The 24,992-nt window shown below is 41.7% G+C and overlaps 1 protein-coding gene across 1 annotated transcript in view; it reads left to right on the forward strand.

Moving 5' to 3' along the window:
• Positions 1–24,992, forward strand: part of C7H12orf75 (chromosome 7 C12orf75 homolog) — a 49,787-nt gene that overhangs the window by 16,766 nt on the left and 8,029 nt on the right. Inside the window, exon 3 of the mRNA XM_084811883.1 lies at positions 2,404–2,428. Within this exon, the coding sequence (XP_084668009.1) occupies positions 2,404–2,428 (25 nt within the window). The remainder of the gene's footprint in view (positions 1–2,403; positions 2,429–24,992) is intronic.

A 24,992-nucleotide genomic window follows, 5' to 3' on the forward strand; every position in this document is an offset into this window, starting at 1 on the left:
GAGTAACTGGTGGGCAGTTTCACTAAAGTCTTTGTTGAATGACATCTCAGTGGCAATAAAACAGCCTTTCATAACAGGGGATGAAGAATGAGGTCATTCTTAATTGATTCCTGACTTCCCTGTGCTTTAGTGGCTGTGTGAGTCATGAACCATCAGCTGCTGATATGATGGGAGATAAAGTGCAGTATGTGTCATTGCTGCCTTTCATTTTGCTCCCTCTCCTTTGTATTAAAGGATTCCCAATTTTTTATATGTTTAGCCCTTGAAATATGTTTCCCAAATACTGAGCACTAACAAGGTACAATATTTAAGGCACATAATGCAAAGAGGGGGGACTAACTAACTAACTAATAACTAAGGATAACCTGGCTGCCATTGTCCATGCTCCCGTAACCTCCCGAATGGATTACTGTAATATGTTGTATGTCTGTCTGCTCCCTCCTGTATCCCAAATGCCTTTGCGGTGCTGTAGTACTAGCATGTAGAGCAGCTTTTTTTTTTTTACTGCTCCTGCCTGCCTCCTTTGGAGTTTGGAAAAACAACCCATGAACAACTCACAGCTCTGGGTTTGCACATAACAATTCATGGCTTAAACAACCCAGAGTACATAAACCAACGACAAACCATGGGTTCTCTTTCTGAGTTGTTTGTGGTTAACAAACCATAGCTTGTTAGTGCAGCTGTGTTCACACATCACGACAACCCAAAATTCAACAACCCAAACCATAGGTTAGCCTTATGCGCAAACTAGGCCATTATGTGTTAACAAGGGAGGGAGGAGCCTTCTCTGTTTTGGCAGCCCACTTGTGGAACACTCTCGCCATAGACTGGGGCTGACTATACTATCTATTCAGCACGAGTTAAAGCATTTTTAGTTGCCCAGGCATTTTAGTTGGTTAGCTTGTCCTTTATATTTGACACCCTTTTAAATTGTTTCAGGATGGTACCCTGGTTTGTTTTCATTGTATTTTATGATTAATTGACCATGTTGGATCTTGTGTTGTACAACTATCCTAATATCTTTTAATGAAGGGTGGTTTAAATGTATTTTCATAATTAATTAATAATAAAAAAACTCAATAAAAATAGTGTTTTCACGCGATAAAAACCAATCCTATCTTTCACCATGGTGGTTCAGAAAGACACACATAAGTAGAAAGAATATGGATATTTGGGTTTGGGATAAGAAATGGGTTTGCTGTTCCCAGCTCCCGCACACAGCCCTGCTGCCACTGACCCCCTTTCCCTTTCTTCCCCTTGCCACTGTATGTGTGGTACCAGTAGCTCAAAAGTGACAGAAGTGGAAAAATTAAAGGGTTGAGCAGATTGGCTGTCCAAATTCTCAAGTCTAATTCAGTTTGGGGAATTGTAGTTGGGACTATCTGATGGAGCACCCAGTATGCCTGTACAGAGGGGAGTTTGGAGGATGGCAACAGGGGAGAGAGCCTTTTCATTGGTGGCTTCCCAACTGTGGAATGTTCTCCCCAGCAAGGTCTGCCTGGCACCAACATTGTCATCTGTTCAGTACCAGGTTGAGACTGCCCTCTGTTTCCAGGAATTTGATGGCATATGATGGGCTCCTTAATGTATCAGTTGAATTGTTTATGGTTGTCACCGATGTTTTAGTTGTTTGATGAAGTCAAGGTGTTTTGTTGATAATTGTTTTTAGCTATTTTAAATTGCTTAAATTTTTGTATGTATAATTTTGTTGTAAGTTGCCTTGAGTCGTTTGTTTGTTTGTTTGCTTGTTTGAGAAAAGCATCTAATGATGATGAGGGTGATGGCTTAGATCTTGGCTTAGATCAGGAAACCAGCATGGGGGAAAGGGCCAACTCCTTCCATCTCTCAGTGCCACCCTGCCAGCCTCAGTTTAATTTTTTTTTTTTAAGAGATGGGAGATCCAATCAGAGATCTCCAATATCTCATCTAGTTTTGCTCCTAGGCCACAAATTAAAAGCTGAGTTATGATTAATCAATGCTGGCCATTGGAGGGTTTCCATAGCCACTGTTTGGATTTCTCCTGCTCTTCCATGATCTCCTTATTCTCCATTCCTACCCAAAGCTGTGGGCACACAGCCATTACCAGAATGGGTGAGTACAGGGCAAGCATAGGGTGGCCAGATGAAAAAGAGGACAGGGCTTCCGCACTTTTAATAGCCGTGTAGCAGAGGGCATTTCAGCAGCTGAAACATGTCATGCAGTGTTGGGAAAAAATGGGGCCTTGTTCAACCTAGCAATGTCTGGGTCTGAGATTAAAGGGAACAATTGTAAACCACCCCGAGGACATTTGCCAGTTGGGCGATATACAAATATAATAAATAAATAAATTACAAAAAGATGTACTTGCATTGTTAGTTCTGTTAAGTTTATATTCATGTCTTCACACTGCTGTTTTCATTCTAGATGCTGCAGGAACAGCAAAAGATGTGTAAGTATATATATATATTTTGCATTATCTTTTAATATTTTGCATTAGCATGGTGTTCCCAGAGGAGGTAACAAGCTCATGGTAGCTTCTAGGGTGGCTAGATGCAAAAGAGGTTAGGGGTCTTTGCACCTTTAAAAGTTGTATGTAAGAGAGTAGTTTCTAACTGGGGTTGGGAGGTTGTAACTTAGAGAGCTACTCTTTTCCCAACCCCAATTGTGTTTTCCCAACCCGTTCTCCCTCTCTCCTGCTGTAACAAGCAAGGCTTCAGATGTGCCATGCAGCAGGTGAGAGGAGGCAAATGAAAGAACTGGGTGGATCTAAGAAGCCACAATTGTCTTATCCTCTGATTAGGGTGGCCTCTTATGCATTGCCAAAAGAGTGAGGAAATGCATCACACGAAAGAGGCCATAGATTTGCATAAAATGTGCATATGCTAATTTATACATCTCAATGCAAATTTAAAAATAATTATTATAATGAAATAGAAATACAGTTTCATATTGAGGAGGACTGCAACCAGGTGAACCTGTGTGCCTGCCTGCTCAGTCTGCTCTCCAGGTGCTAGCGGTTGATGGGCGACTTGTTGTGAATTGCCCAGAGAGCTTTGGCTATTAGGCAGTATAGAAATGTAATCAATAAATACATAAATAAACTTCAGGGCCCCTGCCGGCTCTCCCTTCTGATGAGTCTTTATCTTCCAAGTGGGCTTGAACTAGACCACCCTTCAGATAAAGGATGCCTTTGCACAGAGGACAGTCCTTTGGCAGCTCTTCAAATGGAAAAATTTGGAGAGCTCTCAAATTTCTTCCTCTGAAAAAGAGCACACATGGCTGCCCTGTCTTTGATTCAACAGCGGATTTAAAAGTACAGAGCAGATCTCCAGGCTGTAGCAAGGCAATCCTGCTACTAGCACTCGCGGCCTCTTCCCACATCATCATAAGCCTTCCCCAACCTGGTGCCCTCCAGATTTGTTGGACTACAGCTCCCAGAATCCCCTAGCCCAGCTATGCTTGTTGGAAGATTCTGGGAGTTGTAATCCAACACATCTGGTTGAGGAAGACTGGCCTACATGCAGGGAATTTCGCTTGAGGAATAACATGAAACTCAGGGTTACCAGCTTCTCAAGCAACCTCTGAACTATGCAATTATCAGATGAGACTTTTCAGGGCACAGGCCTACTCATTATCACCTGCTTTAGAATTGCTGCACATCAAGCCAGTGATAATGGCACACCTGCAGAGGGTGGTTGAAAAGTTGTCAACACTGTTTTCAGACAGTTTGGCTGAAGAAAAGCCATGCTAATATATTTTCTTAGCTTAATGTATAATTAAATGTGGGAAGCAAATTCATTATTAACTGCTTGAAATATTCTATGGCTATGCATGAGTATTTTAAAAAAAGTATATTGGAGTTTGCTCTGCTTTTTCCAGACATGTCTTGTAACCGTTTTCCCTGTTCCTAGCAGAAGCCAGCAAACTTCATTGAATGACCTGGTTGGCATGTAAATAAATGAATTAATTAACCCCTGATTTGCAGCATGCATTCCATGGCCATTTTGAACATTCAACCCCTGGTTGGGCCAATTGGGAGTTGCTACCTGACATCTGAAACCCAAACGCTATAGGTTAATTGTGGGTTGAACAATCCACAGATAACCTACAACTATTAGTTAGCTTAACTGTGGTTTGTTTAACCCACAGTTAACTTATAGTGTCTGGGTTTGGACATCACACAACAACCCCTGTTCAGCCCAGTTGAGCCAAAATATTCAAAAAGGTTGCAGGACACGCTTGGCATGCACCGTGGCAAATCATGCCTTACTGCCACCATTACATGCAAACAGCTCCAATTTCTAACACAACAAATGATAACACTGTGCTGGGAGCTGCATAATACCCAAAAGTGAACTAAGCCCTCACCTCGTCAGACTGCTTGCTGATTAAGAAACAACCCTTTCCAGTTGCTTAGCAACACCTATTATGTTAAAACAATTAATTATTTTTTCTAGAGCCACATCTACATTAACTAGGTGTGGTACATAAATGAAAATGAAGGGACAGACCCTGTGCTCAGGCTCGCAAAGCCAACCTTCCCTGACCTGATGTCCTCCAGATGAGCTGGACTACAACTCCTATTATCTATGGCCAACGTGATCAGGGCTGGCCTTAGGGGTAGGCAAGATGGGTGGTCTGAGGAGAGCACCAAGCTGAACTCAGGGGCTGTGCTTTTTCAATGTACTGTCTGCAGTGAGCTAGGGTGGCAAAAAGCAAGTGCCCATAACCTTTCTTTCAAGATTCTGCAGGTTGTTTGGGTCCTAACTACAAAAATGATCTTCCTTCAGTTAGCTGGAAAGTATGTTTCTTTTCCAATTTCCACTTTGATGTCATTTGCACTACTTCAAAATCAGTGGCACACAGCTTTACTCTGAGGCAACGCTACCAATTACTTAGCACTTCAAATACTGTGAACGCTGTATCAATAATAATAAATAAAGCCGTAAGCTGCAAGAGGTCAGCGGGATACCTTTGTCCTTTATATTTTTCTTTATTATTTTAAAAGATAAAAGTAATGAATATTCTAAAATGAAGAATGCTTACCAAAAGATAGGAGCTGCTACAACACAAATTATTATAAGTAAAACCTGCGATGGTTCTGCTGTGTTGCGTAGCGCACTGCCACTGCTCAGAATGTGGCTTTTCAAACTTTGCCTTGTGCAAACTGAAGCACAGTGGCTGAGAGATCAAGGTTTTGAGCAATGGACATCCCACCTGGACCAGCTTCCAGAAATCCTCTGGGTGGCCCTGCAAAACTGACCGGGGGGGGGGCACCAAATGCACTCCTCACCTAGGGCACTATTTGTCCTAGGACTGGCCCTGAGCATGATGATTGGGGATGATGGGGGTTGTAGTCCAGCATATCTGGAGGGTACCTGAATGGGGGAGGCTGGACCAGACACACAAGGGAAGGGGAAGGAGAAAGTCTGAGGAAGGATATTAGGGCCTAACTGCAGATGACATTAGATGTGTCACTTGCAGTGACATCAGGGTGTTTTTTTTAATTAAAAAAATGAAACGACGTGCGGGGGAGTCCAATCCAGATTGGGACAACAGTGCTTGGGGAGGTGAGCTTTAACCCTTCTCTTCCCTGCAGTGATCTTGAAAAAAAATCAACCCCCTATGTTGCAAACAGTGATAGGAAAAAGGTCCCATTGGCGCCAATGTGAGCTTATTTCTATTACGATTTACAGTGAAGGGGTGGGGTTTGGATCGCAGTGGGAGAGGGATGGGCAAAAGCTCCCCTGCTCATGTTCTGTGGTCCTGATCTGGATTGGGAGCTCCCACACTTGGTTTCAAATTAAAAAAGCAACAACACTCTTGTTGCTGCAGCAGCAAGCAGTGCATTTAATATTGCATGCCACCTAATGCAAAGAGAAAACTCCCTGGAAAAGACCCTGATGCTGGGAAAGATTGAAGGCAAAAGGAGAAGGGAACGGCAGAGGATGAGATGGCTAGATAGCATCACCGATGCAATGAATATGAACTTGAGCACACTCCGGGAGAGAGTGGGGGACAGGAAGGCCTGGCGCGCTATGGTCCATGGGGTCATGAAGAGTCGGACATGACTTAACGACTGAACAACAAAATGGCAGATTGCCTTCCCCAGTACAGACCTGTGCACTCAGGATCCTTGGATGAGGTCTTGCTGGTGGTACCACGACCTGCAGATTTCCATCTCACAGCAACGAGGAACTGGGCCTTCTCCATGGTGGCACCCAATTTATGGAATGATCTCCCCCTCATATTCATATCATGCTTTAGGTGCCAATTAAAGACCCATTTCTTTACCCACACCCAGATCAGCCCCAGATCAGTCTTTCTAGGAGCTTCTTCCAAAAGCAGATCAATAGAGAAGGAAAGATGAAAATGTGTAAAGAGTTTAAATATCTAAAACTTGCCTCGTTGCTATTTTTAGACAGAAGCCTTCTACAGCTGTGCAACAGGCAGGAATTCAATAGGAAAATTCTTCCCTGCAGCGAAGGGAAGGGCTGCACCTGCTGAATTCTGCCTATGGTGTTAAAGGTACAGAGCCTCTGTTCTTTAACAAAGGTGGCAACCTAGATTTAAAACAATGGATTAAAATATTATGTCAGTAATTTCTGCAAAGCACTTATTCATTCAGCAAAGTTCTTACACATACTTAAGTTCAGCAAAGCACTTACATATATACTTAATAGCTTGGATAACTCCTTTAGAGTTCCGGCTGGTTCTGACTGAAACCTGGAGCAGATTCGCTGCCCCAGTGACATTGGAGCCACCAGCCTCCACCGACACAAGTACTTTAAAGTGTAATGCTCAAGTAGTGTAAGGGATGATAGAGTGGGATCTATAACAAAAGTGGTAACAACGGGCACTCTTCGGGTGCAAAGGAGGGTTTTAAAAAAGAGAAAGCTTTGTCAGACATGCCGAGGCAAGACACTTTTGCCTGCTGAAACTACCTAGTCGACACAACCATTAGAGGTTCAGGAGTCTGGTTTTAGGGGCAGAGTTTGGCAGCTTGGGGGCCTAAGCTTTCATTGCAAAGAAGTGAACTTCTAGCTCTTTGAAGACTGTGAAGAAAGCCTTGCCATTGTTTTGGCAATGTCTGATTAAAGGTGCAATCCTATGCATGTTTAGCCCGAAAAATGTCCTACAACTCCCAGCGTGCCCCAGCGATGCCCAGCATGCTGGGAGTTGTAGGACATTTTCAGTCTAAACATGCATAGGATTGCGCCTTCAATCTCAGAAGCCAGGGGTGGGGGTAGAAGTATGATTTCCAGTGTTGGGCTTTTGTCTCCTACACAGCAGTTGGCCACCCCAGGATTTGTACAAGCAGCACAAATTCTGCAAAGTAACCAAAAGTATCTAAATTTTGCTTGTATACGAATGCTTTTGCTTGGTGCAAATCTTTGCATTTTATAGTGCAGCACATGCTTGCTTCTCTTTGTATTCTATGTTCTACTGGGTTCTTAGATTTCTTAGATATTTGGGACTGTTATTCTAATGTCAATATCAGTTATTTAAAGCTAAACATTAGAAGCTTTAACACGTTACCGCTGAATTGTTTTCATTGAAGAGGGGCATCATGACTGGCAGAAGCAAAGAAAACATCTTCTCTCGTGGAAAGTGCCAGGGGATAGTTAATGACCTCATGAAGGAGATGGGACTGTGAAGATTACCAGACACAATAAAGCTTGAAGTATTAAGAGGCAAAAACAGAAGCCACAAATTTAACCTTCCTCTTCCTCCTTGCATTTTTCTGTACCTGAAGAGTGCATGGATGCTAGTAGTGTTTTAGAAAACAAATGGGGCAGTAGAAGAAAAGTATAGGATGCTCTGCATTCTAAAAATAAGGCATACAAAGGGGGCTAGATTCAAGTGAAGGTGTTTTTAGAACATATAGGCCAAAGGTCCCTTTTCCAAATCTCAGAGAGAAAAATTATAAAAGATACCAGCATCTGCATATCAAACACTGGGAAGTTAAGGATTAGAAGAAGCCAAATTGTATGAAGTGCGGTGAACCAAATAATCAACCAGAGCCGAGTCTAATGATTAAACAAAATGAAAGGGATATTCATAGAGTATATTGCATAACTGTCAAAGCAGACAGAAATTAATGAGATCATGAAAACTACAGGAAAGCCTTTACAAATGCAAGTACATTTTACACCCAGCTGTGATCACAGTACATCCCATAGCTGACTCACAGATCCATGTCCATATGTTGTTTTTGTTGTTATTGTTAATTTTATGCATCATTTCCTGATGCGAAAGGCAGTCTCAAAGTGACTTATGCACACACAAATACAGAAATTCATAATTAATGTAACAGAAAAAAACCAAAATCAATATAAACCATAATCAGCCCAATAATAGTAATAAAACTAAACACTATAAAATGTTTTTATTAAATTTATTGTACATTTCAACAAAACAAAACAGATTGTAAAAAAGAATAAAAAAATTCACAGCATAACTACATGCATTAAAAGTATCAATTTCAATTGGCTACAACATTCTAGAAAAAATGGATTATACATACAGTTCAACAAAAGCAGGCCAAATATCCATATATGTGTCCATTCATGAGTGGCACCTATATACCACCCTTTCAAATGTTGATAGCATTGTTGGGTCCTCAATCCATTGCATTATAGGAGGTGAGCATTTATCCTTCCAGTGTTGTAGTATCAGTCTATGGGCTGTCAAAAGGGCACAGAGAATCTATTTACGCTGACCATGCATTAACTTCCAGGAAGCAGGTAAATAATTTAAAAGAACATGTACATCAGTGAATCATAGAAGTATAGGGTTGGAAGGGGTCTACAAGACCATCAAGTCCAACTCCCTGCTCAATGCAGGTAGTCTGATTCCCAGGCGGTCTCCCATCCAAGTACTATATTAGAGTGTTCCAATACAAAGTTTATTCATATAATAACTTCCTCCAAAAAGGAGACAACTATTGGGCATTTCCAAAATATATAGTTAAAAAAAGCATTAGCTGTATTACGCCTCCAGCAATTAGCCAAGTTGGACATTAAAGAGATGTTGCAGCATCCAACAAGAGTCCGTGCTGAATAAGGCATAACCTGAGATCTATAGACTCTTCAGTGAAGCGGTGATCCATTGATTAGGCAAAATGGGACAATCCAGTTCCATAACAACATTATCTAAAAACAATACTCACTACAAAACCAATACTGAATACATGAGTTGAATTCCAGAGGACCGCAGGACTCAACATTCAAGCTGTTATTAGAAAGTGTGTTTGATGCCTTGACTTTCCCAACCAGTGGAAGCCCATGAAAACCTTAGCCATGTCCAACTGGCTACTGCATATAATTTCATCCAATATATGTGTTACAGGCAGGGAATGTCCACAATTTGATGATTACTGACATTTTACCTGTGAATTTCTTCACATTTAGGTGAATATCAACATTTGCAAGTGTTTTCCTAAGGTTTTAGACATTCCCAACATTTGTCAAGAGATTGTTAAAATACATATGTGAATACTGACCTTCACCAAATTTTGGACAAATTTTGACCATATCATATAAACTAGGCATGGGCAGACTTCAGGCTTGTGGGATCTACTTTATTTTTTACTAGAACTCTGAGGTCCACCAGTGAGAGCCAGGCAGGTGAAGCCAGATGCAATATGTTGGCTTGGGGAAGCAGCACCAAGGACTTGCTGTGTCCCATGAGTCATACACTGGGATGACCTGAATATACAAGTACAAATCTACTGATATGAGTTACAATAGATCAGAAATTCTAGCAACCTGATCTAGAAGGAAAAGAAACTGCTTTGTGGTTGATAAGAAACCCTTGCCAATCTATTGGAACTTATCCAGAGATCTAGCTGTAGATCCTGATCTCCCTTCTGCCCAGTGATAATTATAATACTGCCCAGCACCAGATCGCCAATGTGTCTGGAGTAGAACACTATCCAGAAATAGTTCCCAAACATTCATTATTTCAGTTCACCATCACAGTTCTTCATTCAATGCTCCCATAAGCTTTGATCCAACAATAATGGAGTGATATCCCATCCTGATATAGTGGATAAGGAAATAAGGCTTGCTGCTGATTATGTTCTTCTTCAAAATGTTGATAGATGTGTACCGTTCCAACACAGGAGAGGTGGTAGCACACAGCTCCGGAGAATGCTATTACAATAATTAAAAGTGCATAAAATGAAGAGGAAAGTGATAGGGGTGTGGGGAGTACAGCACAGTGTGGAAGAGGGTTTCTTTCTGCTTTTTGAGGAAGTTTTAATAAATTGCCTGTATGAGTTCTCCAGCACTGGGATTGTACAGCAGAAGAACACACTGGTCACCAAAGTGATAAAACCACAAAATAAAGGCCAGTGAAATGGGTGAGTAATGAGTTACTTGGGAATCTGAGTGTAGTAGGGCCCAATTTATATGTCATCACAGTAATGTGAATGTCACCCAAACCCACTTCTGCATGGTTGGGAATCAACATGGCAGCCAGAATGTGACAATCATAACGATTCCCTCTATTGCGTGAAACTACCTACATTGCAACATGGAGCCTCGACCAAATGGAAGCTGGGGTTTGGGGTGGGGGGGGCATTGACATGGTAATGTATGAATCAGTCCTGAATCTCTCTCTTCCACCAAGCAGCCTACTGTCTTGCTATAAGATATCCATAGAAGCAATGAATCTTGTACAACCCCCTCAGCCCCTGACTCAACAACGAAATCATCAACCACTGGAAAAATCAGTAGATGGTGGATCCAAAGTGCTTTGTAAATGAAAAATAACGCCATTTACATTCTGATGACACATTCCTAAGTGTTCTTGAATCAGCCAGTCAATAAAAAAGAACTGACTTCAAGGTTCAGTGTACGACTATAGTTTACTTAAATGTGAAGTCTCATTTAGCAATGATTAGTGTCAAGCCCCTTGTGAGTAATTCCTTCCACTGATTTTTCTCCAAGAAACTTCTTCTTCTTCTCTTCTATACTTTTAAGTAGTTTCACTCTTAATGTTTTACCAGGTTGTCTATCTAGGTTTTATAAAACCTAGATTTTACAAAATGTTTCTGGTCCCTTGATGGCATTCCTAATGTCTGGGCAGTATTAATTTCTCCTTGAATTATCATCTGTGATGCATTTACGTATTGTGAAATATATTCTCTTTGTAAAAGAAATTTTCTCTTTTATATTTTATCAGGTCCTGGCATAGTTTGATATCCAGTACAGAATCATAGAGTAGTAGGGTTGGAAGGGGCCTATAAGACCATCGAGTCCAACCCCCTGCTCAATGCAGGAATCCAAGTGAAAGCATCCGTGACAGATGGCTGTCCAGCCTCATCGTGAATGCCTCCAGTGTGGGAGAGCCCACTACCTCCCTAGGTGATGGGCTCTCCCACAAGATACTTTTCTCTAAATGTTCTTCTCAGTAAATGTATAGTTTCTCATCACTGCTAATCCATCCATCCATCCATCCATCTCATTATATGTATGTATGTATGTATGTATTTTTGCATTTGGGAGATCTTCAGCTATGTTCAAGCCTTAGTCAGCATCCAGACATATTTCAATGCTCTAGGACCACAATCCCATATGCTTCAAGTCTCCCTGTTTACCAAGGAAATAGCTTCCTTCTTCTAACTGTCCCTGGTAAAACACTGTCCCTATTTAGCCATTTTGGGATGCCTTTAAAAAAAGATGCTAGTAGGCACACAAGCACTATAGTTCTTCATGTTCCAGCTTCTTCTCTAGAAAATTATGGATGGAGCAATCCTACGGCCACTAGACAGCGGCTAGACAGCCATAGGATATGTTGTTATCTGGGAACTGACCTCGGAGCCCATGCTCTGAGATCGGTTCCTGGACAACCGACCTCCCCTTACTTCCACGCTGCCTTGGAGGCAGCATGGAACAGCCCCATCCACGCTTGCAAGAGGAGTGCAGAGCGGCTGGAAACGGGCGTAGCTGGGGGCGTTCCAGGGTGGGGAGAGCGTAGCTGACACATCCTATGTGTCGTACAGCAGCCTCCTTCCCTGCTCCATGCTCCTGCAGCTAGAGAGCCACGATTGGCTGTCTAGCAGAAAAAGCAGGGCAGGAGGAGCGTGGAGGGAATTATCCCCTCTGTGCTTCTCCTGCCTTGCTTTGGATAGGCAGTCACCTTTGAGTTTGGAGGCAGCCGCCTATCTAGCTAGGATTGTGCCCTAAATACCTCAATTGGAGGTGTATGTAGCTCAGGCCTTTAATGTAGCTGTGTCATTCCTGCCTGAGTTCCGCCTTTTCCCCAGCTTCCTCCTAAGAAACTGAGAACCAAACCCCTCAGGAACACCTGTTTTCACTTTGGGACAGCTGTATCCACTGCCCCACAAGCTTCAGCCCTTTTACCCTCTGTGGATTCCAGAGAAACTCAACATGCTCACTTGCTTCTCTCAACCCACTACAGGAGAAGTAACCAGGAAATAGATATAATAAAGGTAACATAAAATGAAACAACACGTGGGAATTTGGATTTTTAAAAAACAAACAAATGTTTATTTAACACAAGAAGAGTTATATGTTATTATTCATTAATACTTGGTCCTAACTTCCCTACCTACTCTATTTGTTGTTTATTCACTCAGTTGCTTCCAACTCTTCGTGACTTCATGGACCAGCCCACGCCAGAGCTTCCTGTCGGCTGTCGCCACCCCCAGCTCCCCCAAGGTCGAGTCCGTCACCTCCAGAATATCATCCATCTTGCCCTTGGTCTTCCCCTCTTCCTTTTGCCTTCCACTTTCCCTAGCATCAGCATCTTCTCCAGGGTATCCTGTCTTCTCATGATGTGGCCAAAGTACTTCAGTTTTGCCTTTAATATCATTCCCTCAAGTGAGCAGTCTGGCTTTATTTCCTGGAGTATGGACTGGTTTGATCTTGCAGTCCAAGGCACTCTCAGAATTTTCCTCCAACACCACAGTTCAAAAGCATCTATCTTCCTTCACTCAGCCTTCCTTATGGTCCAGCTCTCGCAGCCATAGGTTACTACGGGGAATACTATTGTTTGAACTATGCGGACCTTTGTTGTCAGTGTGATGTCTCTGCTCTTCACTATTTTATCAAGATTTGTCATTGCTCTCCTCCCAAGAAGTAAACGTCTTCTGATTTCCTGGCTGCAGTCAGCGTCTGCAGTAATCTTTGCGCCTAGAAAGCCAAAGTCTGTCACTGCCTCCACGTTTTCTCCCTCTAGTTGCCAGTTATCAATCAAGCTGGTTGCCATAATCTTGTTTTTTTGAGGTTTAACTGCAACCCAGCTTTTGCACTTTCTTCTTTCACCTCTGTCATAAGGTTCCTCACCTCCTCCTCGCTTTCAGCCATCAAAGTGTTATCATCTGCATATCTGAGATTGTTAATGTTTCTTCCAGCGATTTTAACTCCAGCCTTGGCTTCATCAAGCCCAGCACATCGCATGATGTGTTCTGCATACAGGTTGAATAGGTAGGGTGAGAGTATACAACCTTGCTGTACTCCTTTCCCAATCTTAAACCAGTCCGTTGTTCCATGGTCTGTTCTTATCGTTGCTACTTGGTCGTTTTACAGATTCCTCAGGAGGCAGACAAGATGACTTGGTATCCCCATACCACCAAGAACTTGCCACAATTTGTTATGATCCACACAGTCAAAGGCTTTAGAATAGTCAATAGAACAGAAATAGATGTTTTTCTGAAACTCCCTGGCTTTCTCCATTATCCAGCGGATATTGGCAATTTGGTCTCTAGTTCCTCTGCCTTTTCTAAACCCAGCTTGTACATCTGGCAGTTCTCGTTCCATGAATTGCTGGAGTCTACCTTGCAAGATCTTGAGTATCACCTTACTGGCATGTGAAATAAGTGCCACTGTTCGATAGTTTGAACATTCTTTAGAGTTTCTTTTTTGGTATGGGTATATAAGTTGATTTTTTCCAATCTGGTGGCCATTCTTGTGTTTTCCAAATTTGCTGGCATATGGCATGCATCACCTTGACAGCATCATCTTGCAAGATTTTAAACAGTTCAGCTGGGATACTGTCATCTCCTGCTGCCTTGTTATTAGCAATGCTTCTTAAGGCCCATTCAACCTCACTCTTCAGGATGTCTGGCTCTGGCTCACTGACCACACCGTCAAATCTATCCCCGATATTATTATCCTTCCTATACAGATCTTCCGTATATTCTTGCCACTTTTTTTGACCTCTTCTGCTTCTGTTAGGTCCTTGCCATCTTCGTTTTTGATCACACCCATTTTTGCCTGGAATTTACCTCCGATGTTTCTGATTTTCTGGAAGAGGTCTCTTGTCCTTCCTAGTCTATTATCTTCTTCCACTTCCATGCATTGCTTGTTTAAAAACAATTCCTTATCTCTTCTGGCTAACCTCTGGAATTTTGCATTTAATTGGGCATATCTCCCCCTATCACTGTTGCCTTTCGCTTTCCTTCTTTCTCGGGCTGCTTCCAGTGTCTCAGCAGACAGCCATCTATTCTACCCCTTCTAAAATCCTATACACAAACCCCACTAACTAGATGTTGCTTCCACGATCCCTAAGGTCCTAGCTGACTCCTAACTGTCAGTTGACCCATCATATAACCTCAGAATCCTCACACACACTCAGGCCCCTCCCACCTTTCACTCACTCTCTGGCATACTATTAATTTTATTTTACCTGGGTTAAATTTAACAATGAAAATACATACATTACTATCACAGGCATATATTACATTGATGCATACTTATCATCATCATCATCATTTTTACACCGCCTCATATAGCTGAAGCTTTCAGGGCAGTTTACAACAATTCATAAAAAATACACCAGCATTACAGAAAATACAACATGATAAAAACAGTCTAATTTTTTTTAACACACACAAAAATTAAAACCGCTAAAAACAATTTAAAATAAACAATATTTACACATGGCCTAGTAGTGCCAACAGGGCAGGACTCTGGGGCAGAAGCCTAGAATGAGGAAGAGGGCCCCCAAATGCAGAGGGCTGGTTTACCACATTTTGAAGTAATCCCATCTGAGGGGTGGGGTAAAACCATTAAATCCAGAGTCCAAAATTACCTAATTGCACTACAAAATCATAGAATCATAGAATAGTGGGGCTGGAAGGGGCCTACAAGGCCATCGAGTCCAACCCCCTGCTCAATGCAGGAATCCAGGTCAGAGCATCCCTGACAGATGGCTGTCCAGCCTCGTCTTGAAGGCCTCCAGTGTGGGAGAGCCCACCACCTCCCTAGGTAATGTCAGTTAGGGATGTACGGATTCTGTAAAATCAGTTCCATCTGTAGTTCAAGATTGTCAGGTTCCTTTCATTCCATCATCCGCTCATTGGCAGAATAGTATTTTTGCCAATTTCCTAAATTTGCATGTGCAAAAATAAGCAAATCTCCCCAAAATGCACATTTTCATGCTTTAGCCTATGGGGGAAATGCTCATTTTTGGACAGGTTTTTTTTTTTTTTTTAATCGGATGTATTTTACTTTGACTAAATTTGTGTAAAATTCTGAAAAGTAAAAAGTCCACTGGTCCACAAGTTCACATAATCTGTGCGACTCGGGAAAAAGAGGTCTGTTGTGGAATCTGAGGTTTGGATTCATAGAAATCTGAACTCATTTGGTTCTGTTGTGGATTTCTCCAGCATCCCTTATGTGAATGCACTGTTTCTCTTCCATTCCCTCACCCAGACAGTTTCAGACTGAAAATGTTGCAAAGTGGGTGTGAGTTGCAGCTATTCTGTAGCTGAAGCAGACAGTAGTTTTGTGTCTGACTGCCCGTTCCCCCCCCACACACACACACATGCACACCCACACACACATAAGTTGAAGGTAGTTTGAAATGAGCTCACATTCATTTTGGACTAAAAGCAGCAGTGGGACAAAATAAATATGTATATGGCATACCATGGAAAATGAAGCCTCTCTCAAACCACTTTCAGTTTTCTTAAAAACTATTGTCTGTCTCCAGCCTATATGTATATTCAGATCCACTGTGAGATTCAACATTCTTTTAAACATTATCGTGCTGTTATTTTTTTTAAAAGGAGTATAATATTATGAATAGTTTACTAACACAGCTTGCTTCAGAAGCTAATGCAAAACACATTATTATTATTATTATTATTATTATTATTATTGTGTACACTAATACAATATTCAGCAGGTGGAGAATGCAGGGGTGGGGAACTCGGATAGTGATGTTTGGTGCGAGAATAGGCATTACAAATGTATGAGTGTCCCTAGTTTCATTTTTGATTTAATGCTAGAGTACATGCAGTCTTTGGCATGGATAGGGCTTTGTGAATAAGCCCTGTTGAACTCAGCGATGCATACTTCATAGTAAACATGCATAGGCCTGGGCTGCATGCCCCACTGATTTCATTGATTTAATCATTTGCAATAAACACATATTTAAGGGCAGGATTATAACCTTCATAGGGATGCATTTTAAGGGGGAAACAGCTGGTATGGACAGGAAAGCTTGACTTTTCACCACCTACTGATTCTCCACTGCAAATGCTTGAGAAGGAATCCAGACCGAAGGGCAAACCAGGACCGGTTCCGGCCTTACTGGTGGGTGAGTTGGGCACTCGCCTGGGTGCCAAGCTGAGCTCGGTGGTTGTGCTTTTTTTAGTGTACTGCCTGCCATGAGCTAGGTTGGCAAAAAGCAGTAAGTGTCTTTAACCCTCCCCCTTCTCTCCCCTCCCCTCCACAAGTTCTACAGTATCCTTCCCCAACCTGGTGTATTTCTTGAGATACGTTGGACTTGTCATCCCAACTTGAGGGCACCAGGGTGGGGAAAACTGTTGTACAGGTTGTTGGGTACTAACTGCAAAAATGAATCATCAGTTAGCTTTAAAGTATTTCCCACTGCCCCCATTTTCCAGTTTGATGTCATTCTTCTTAAATAAACATCCAGTTTTAGATGGGCTTTGGGGCAACACTACCAAGTACTACAAATATTACAGTCACTATAAGCATTATAATTTGCATTTGCTTATTTTTAAAGAAAGCTATAAGTTGATGGATGGCATGCTGATGGCACTCCTTGGCCAGGGTGCTATTTATCTTAGGGCTGGCCCTGACTGGGCGGTAGGGTCAAGGAGCAAGCCAGAAGTAAGAACCAAAGAATATCCAAGGATACAGGAACACACCAGAGCTCAAGCAAGGCTCAGCTGCAACAGGAAGTTCTCTTTATAGTCCTCCCTGCCTGGAAGATTCCAGTGGGCAGCTGGGATGAGTGAAGTCAGTCCAGGGCCTTAAGGTACTTCAGGGTAAAGGCTGCCACCTGCGGTTCAGTTGTTCACCAAAAGGGAGGGCTGCACACTGATCTAGCAGCAGGCTCTGAAACTAGTCTTAAGGTCAGCTGGGATGGAAATAGCCTTGGGGGACAGGGAGGAATTGTAGGGAAGAGTCTGTTGGCACTGAGCATGGGAGAGTTTAAGCACTCTTCCCTACCACTCATCAGTTCTTCCCTGCAAGTGAAATTCTGAATATTAGTTCCTAACTCTCCCATTACAGTTAAGCATGCTTAACTTTGGCTGGATTTAGGTTTCTTGAAAACCTCTAAGATTACAGTGTTCATTCTTAGCACAGCTCCTTATTTTGGTTTATTTAATAAGGCTTTTGAACCATAAATGTAGAGCTTTTATATATAGCTAACTTTTTGCTTCCCAGAGCGCTTTCTTGAATTAACCCAAAATGGAAACACATGGAATCCCAGTTTGCTATGTGTGCATGCACTAAATGCATAGCTGCTGTTGCTTGTGAAATCATGTGTCATAATTCCAATCAGGTAATGGACAAGTTTAGAAAACTTCTGCAACAATCTGGAACAATTGCCCTTACCCAAACACTGGGCTGATCAGCAAGAAGCCTCTGAACTTAAAAACATATTTACAGTGCAATCCTATGCATGTCTACTCAGAAGTAAGCTCTTTTGAGTTCAATGGGCCTTACTCCCAGGTAAGTGTGTGCAGGATTGCAGCCTTAAAGTTCAAAATGTCATTAGGGCTAGCAGTTATCAAAGCTGCAGTCTCATGCATGCTGGTGTGGAAGTAACTTCTGTTTACACTACAGTAAACATGCCTAAGATCAGGCATCTGATGACGTGAACTCCAGTCCAGTCATCATAAATTCCTTAGTCTTTAAGGTACCACAAGACTCTTTGTTTTTGCTGCAACAGACTAACACAGCCACCTCTCTGGAAATAAGGACAGGGTATGCTATGGTCCATGGGGTCACGAAGAGTCGGACACGACTGAACGACTGAACAACAACAACAACAAATGCCATTGTTTTGTGCAATATGTCCTAATGGCTAAGCTAATGAAATGAGAAACAAAACATCAAAGCATTTTCCTAGGGTGAACCCCCACCCCACGATTCCCATTGCTCTGAGAGCAAATCAGGTTATCCCCATATTTGATTTGCTATAGCTGATACAGATGTCAAAACAGTGGTCCATTGATTAAACAAAATAGGACATTCCAATTCCCTATTCCATTCCTGCTGTAAACCACATGTATCATACTTATTCATTGATATTAAGTATTTAGAAACATTAATTGTAGGTTGATATATTCGGTCAGCTTCAGTAAGTATTTCCAGTAACGAAGGAGACTCCGAAGCAGTAAAAGTAGCAGGACCGAATCTTGTTGTTGTTCAGTCGTTAAGTTGTGTCCGACTCTTCGTGACCCCATGGACCATAGCACGCCAGGCCTTCCTGTCCTCTGCTCTCTCCCGCAGTGTGCTCAAGTTCATATTCATTGCATCCGTGATGCTATCTACCCATCTCATCCTCTGCCGTCCCCTTCTCCTTTTGCCTTCAATCTTTCCCAGCATCAGGGTCTTTTCCAGAGAGTTTTCTCTTCACATTAGGTGGCCAAAATATTTGAGCTTCAGCTTCAGTATCTGTCCTTCCAACGAGCAGTCAGGGTTGATTTCCTTTCGGATTGACTGATTTGACCTCCTTGCAGTCCAGGGGACTCGTAAGAGTCTTCTCCAGCACCACTGTTCGAATGCATCAATTCTTTGGCGCTCAGCCTTCCTTATAGTCCAGCTCCCACAGCCATACGTTACTACTGGGAAAACCATAGCTTTGATTATATGAACCTTTGTCGGCAAGGTGATGTCTCTGCTTCTTACTATGCTGTCTAGGTTTGCCATAGCTTTCCTCCCAAGGAGCAAGCATCTTTTAATTTCATGGCTACAGTCACCGTCTGCGGTGATCTTGGAGCCCAAGAAAATAACATCTGTCACTGCTTCCATGTCTTCCCCTTCTATATGCCAGGAAGTGATGGGGCCAGATGCCATGATCTTCGTTTTGTTAATGTTGAGTTTCAAACCAGCTTTTGCACTCCACTTTCACCCTCAACAAGAGGCTCTTTAGATCCTCTTCACTTTCTGCCATTAGGGTGGCATCGTCTGCGTATCTGAGGTTGTTGATAATTCTCCTGGCAATCTTAATTCCGACCTGTGATTCATCCAACCCAGCGTTTCTCATGATGTACTCTGCATATAAGTTAAATAAGCAGGGCGACAATATGCAGCCTTGTCGTACTACTTTCCCAATTTTGAACCAATTGGTTGTTCCATGTCTGGTTCTTACTGTTGCTTCTTGACCTTCATACAGGTTTCTCAGGAGACAGGTAAGGTGGTCTGGTACTCCCATCTCTTGAAGAATTTGCCACAGTTTGTTGTGATCCACACAATCAAAGGCTTTAGCGTAGTCAATGAAGCAGAAATAGACATTTTTCTGGAATTCTCTTGCTTTCTCCATGATCCAGCAAATGTTGGCGATTGATCCTCTGCCTCTTCGGAACCCCGCTTGTACTTCCGGTAGTTCTCGGTTCACATGCTGCTGAAGCCTAGCTTGTAGGATTTTGAGCATCACCTTGCTGGCATGTGAAATGAGCGCAATTGTACGGTAGTTTGAACACTCTTTGGCATTGCCCTTCTTTGGAATTGGAATGTAAACTGACCTTTTCCAGTCTTGTGGCCACTGTTGAGTGTTCCAAATTTGTTGGCATATTGAGTGTAGCACTTTAACAGCATCATCTTTTAGGATTAGAAATAGCTCAGCTGGAATACTGTCATCTCCGCTAGCTTTGTTGTTAGTAATGCTTCCTAAGGCCCACTTGACTTCACGCTCTAGGATGTCCGGCTCAAGTTCAGTGACCACACTATCATGGCTATCAGGGACATTCAGATCTTTCCTGTATAGTTCTTCTGTGTATTCTTTCCACCTTTTCTTAATCTCATCTGCTTCTGTTAGGTCCCTGCCTTCTTTGCCCTTTATCATGCCCATCTTTGCACAAAATGTTCCCTTGATATCTCCGATTTTCTTGAAAAGATCTCTAGTCTTTCCCATTCTATTGTTTTCCTTGATTTCTTGCATTGTTCATTTAAGAAGGCCTTCTTGTCTCTCCTTGCTATTCTCTGGAACTCTGCGTTCAGTTGGATATATCTTCCCCTTTCTCCTTTGCTTTTTGGTTCCCTTCTTTCCTCAGCTACTCGTAAAGCCTCATCAGACAGCCACTTTGCTTTCTTGCATTTCTTTTTCTTTGGGATGGATTGAGTTGCTGCCTCCTGAACAATGTTACGGACCTCTGTCCATAGTTCCTCAGGCAATGTTTCAATTGCAAATACTGCCATTCCGCTGTAGCAAGCAAACCAAATTTATCTTGCAAAGTTGAAAATAGCAAAAACTCATCATCAACACCCAATAATTGATCCAGGGTAAAGATCCTTTTATCTGTCCAGATCTGCCATAAAAACATTTTCTTTCCAATTCTTATACCTGGATTTTCCCATAAAGTCAATTTGGCATGGGAAAATGGGTCAAACTGTAATTGGCGTGACATTATACGCCACACATCTCTGACTGCGAAGATTGTGGGAGGAGCTCTATTTGCCTTAATGTGTTGAGAACCTAATACCATCCATTTAAAGAGAGGCTCCAGACAAGAAGATTCCAACACTGACCAAGGTGGAAAATCAAATCTGAGTGGAAAAGACCAGCATTTAGTACAGGTCAGCAAATAAGCCTGATGGCTAGATAGCATCACTGAATATGGACTTGAGCACGCTCCGGGAGAGAGCACAGGACAGGAAGGCCTGGCGTGCTATGGTCCATGGGGTCACGAAGAGTCGGACATGACCGAACAACTGAACAACAACAACAACAAATGTAGCTAGATCTAGAAAACCGAATCTGCCTTCATTAATTGGAAGTTGCATCCTTTCAAAGCTATTTCTTGGTGGAAAGGAACCCCAAAAGAATTTATGAAACAAAGCATTAAGTTTCTGGAAATATTTGCCAGGTATTAGTATAGGGATCCCACGTATAACATAAACCATTCAAGGTACAGTAGTCATCTATATTTTGTGAAATATCATTAATCAATTTATTTAAATTTAACCTAATCATTTGAAATATATCTCTAGGGATAATTATTCCCAAGGAAGTAAGAGACTCTGGGCACCATCGAAATTGCCAGTTGGCCAATACACTAGAGTATACCCTATCTTCAATCGGCATTATTTCTGACTTCGACCAATTAACTGAATAGCCAGACAATTCACCAAAAGTATTAATCAATTTCATCAAAGCTGGAACCGATGACTAGAGTTTTGAGATAAACAACAAAAGCTCATCAGCATAAAGGCTAATTTTAAATTCTAAACCAAAATGGACAAATCCATGAATACTACTATTTTGTCTAATAGCACACGCCAGGGGTTCCAAACATAAATTGAATATCAATGGGGAAAGTAGACAACCTTGTCTGGTTCCCTGCCCAAGTAAAAAAAAAAGCTGAAAATAAACTGTTAGTCATTACTCTCACTCTTGGAGCTGAGTATAAGATTTAACCCATTTCAAAAATTCTGTAGGAAAACCAAAATTAGTCAATGTAGTAAAAATAAATTTCTAATGAATTTTGTCAAAGGCCTTTTCTTCATCGAAGGAAATGATGGCCACCTGGTCAGGTCTTTCAGCATTTAAAGCAACTAGATCAACAAGTAATCTAAGATTATCAGCCCCCTGTCTATTTTTAATAAACCCCACCTGGTCCAGTCTAACAGCCATAACTTGTTGCAATCTATCAGCCAAGATTGCTGTTAATATTTTGATATCTACATTAATTAATGTCGATAGTTAGCACAATAAGCATGAGCCTTGCCTGGCTTAGGAATCACGGTAATATAAGCATCATTTAATGATGAAGAAAGGGAGCCCGCTTCAAAAATATGGTTATAGAGGCTATACAACTTTAGGGCTAGAAAACTGGGAAATAGTAGCCTTCTTTTGGGAGGAAATTATTATACAGATAAATTTTGTATTGGAAAGCTCTTTAATATTTACTGATGTAAATGTTCTCTTAAATTACTTGCCTGTTTTTTTCGGAATGTGACACATGGTCAGCATAAATGGATCTTTTGCGCCCTTGTGGTTGCTAACAGACTGATACCATGATACTGGAAGGATAAAAGCTCACCACCTATAATGCAATGGATTGAAGAATTAACAACGCTGGCAACATTTGAAAGAGTGGTATATAGGTGTAACTTGCAAATAGACTTATATTTGGATATCTGGTCTGCTTTTACTGAAGTTTATGTGTAAACTATTTTTCTCTCTCTCCTTAGAATATTGTAATATTTGAAACTGAGGATTTTGGAATATGTTGTTATATTTTAAACTTATACTTTTTTTGTTTTTTTTGTTTTTTGTTTTGTTTTGTCTCGTTAAAATTCACAATAAGAAATTTGTTTTTAAAAAACTTGATTTGCTATTTTATCATTAGTGCCTGCAATCTGTGGTTATACCACATGGGGGTGGATTTATATAATTTTTAACCACAGATGTCCTGCAGATCTTTCTAACTCTATGGTTAGAAAGAGCTATAATAACTGTGCATGTAAATTGATCTTAAATATAGCTATTTTGTGGGGAAATGAAGACGTTTATGCTATCCCATAACTGCTAATTTCCTATTTGAGTAGCTAAGATTAGACAAGCCTATATAACTTGCCTTTGGCTTTAACAAATTGCATTTGACTTTGACACAGAGGTCGCTGTGTGAAGCACTTTAAGTCCCCACTCTTTTCCACAAGAGATATTTAAGCATGTGCTTAACTTTCCCACTGGAATCAGGCTGATGTAAAAAAATTGTAACTTTGACTGGTTCATGCTTGGAAGTTCTGGAAAAGGCTTTTCTAAAGAGAGAGAGAGATATATCTTTATCTATATATATACACCATCTACTGTCCAAACTTTGCAATTGCTAGTTTGCTTATTTTCCCAGCATTTTCATGCTGGCATTTACTTACTTATTTACAGTGCAATCTTGTGCTTGTTTATTCAGAAGTAAGTCCCACTGTGTTAAATGGGGCTTACTCTCTAATAAGTACATTTTGGCTTACAGCCTTTCTTACTACTTAGATTTATACCCTGAGTTCAGGATAAAAAGAAGAGGATGCTCCCAAAGCAGCTTCTCATAAGACAGAATAAAATACCTACTATATCATAAAACAAGGAAAAATAATAACAACAGCACAAAGCATAAAAACAGTCAGCTGTAGTAAAAATTACACATGGCCATTTTACTGTCCCATATGAGAATTAATAACATAGATGTTGTTGTTGTTCAGTCGTTCAGTCGTGTCCGACTCTTCGTGACCCCATGGACCATAGCACGCCAGGCCTTCCTGTCCTGCGCTCTCTCCCGGAGTGTGCTCACGTTCATATTCATTGCATCCGTGTTGCTATCTAGCCATCTCATCCTCTGCCGTCCCCTTCTCCTTTTGCCTTCAGTCTTTCCCAGCATCAGGGTCTTTTCCAGGGAGTTTTCTCTTCGCATTAGGTGGCCAAAATATTGGAGCTTCAGCTTCATTATCTGTCCTTCCAATGAGCACTCAGGGTTGATTTCCTTTAGGATGGACTGATTTGACCTCCTTGCAGTCCAGGGGACTCGTAAGAGTCTTCTCCAGCACCACAGTTCGAACGCATCAATTCTTTGGCGCTCAGCCTTCCTTATAGTCCAGGTCTCACAGCCATACGTTACTACTGGGAAAACCATAGCTTTGATTATACAAACCTTTGTTGGCAAGGTGATGTCTCTCTGTTTCTTACTATGCTGTCTAGGTTGGCCATAGCTTTCCTCCCAAGGAGCAAGCGTCTTTTAATTTCATGGCTACAGTCACCGTCTGCGGTGATCTTGGAGCCCAAGAAAGTAAAATCTGTCACTGCTTCCATTTCTTCCCCTTCTATATGCCAGGAAGTGATGGGGCCAGATGCCATGATCTTAGTTTTTTTAATGTTGAGTTTCAAACCAGCTTTTGCACTCTCCTCTTTCACCCTCAACAAGAGGCTCTTGAGATCCTCTTCGCTTTCTGCCATTAGGGTGGTATCGTCTGCATATTGGAGGTTGTTGATAATTCTCCCAGCAATCTTAATTCCGACCTCTGATTCATCCAACCCGGCATTTCTCATGATGTACTCTGCATATAAGTTAAATAAGCAGGGTGACAATATGCAGCCTTGTCGTACTCCTTTCCCAATTTGGAACCAATCGGTTGTTCCATGTCTGGTTCTTACTGTTGCTTCTTGACCCTCGTACAGGTTTCTCAGGAGACAGGTAAGGTGGTCTGGTACTCCCATCACTTTAAGAATTTACCACAGTTTGTTGTGATCCACACAATCAAAGGCTTTAGCGTAGTCAATGAAGCAGAAATAGATGTTTTTCTGGAATTCTCTTGCTTTCTCCATGATGCAGCGAATGTTGGCGATTTGATCTCTAGTTCCTCTGCCTCTTCGAAACCCAGCTTGTACTTCCGGTAGTTCTCGGTTCACATACTGCTGAAGCCTAGCTTGTAGGATTTTGAGCATCACCTTGCTGGCATGTGAAATGAGCACAATTGTGCGGTAGTTTGAACACTCTTTGGCGTTGCCCTTCTTTGGAATTGGAATGTAAACTGACCTTTTCCAGTCTTGTGGCCACTGTTGAGTGT

The sequence above is a fragment of the Heloderma suspectum genome, chromosome 7 (assembly GCF_057233095.1).
Source record: "Heloderma suspectum isolate Gila_16-S chromosome 7, 16-S_ref, whole genome shotgun sequence".
NCBI lineage: Eukaryota > Metazoa > Chordata > Lepidosauria > Squamata > Helodermatidae > Heloderma > Heloderma suspectum.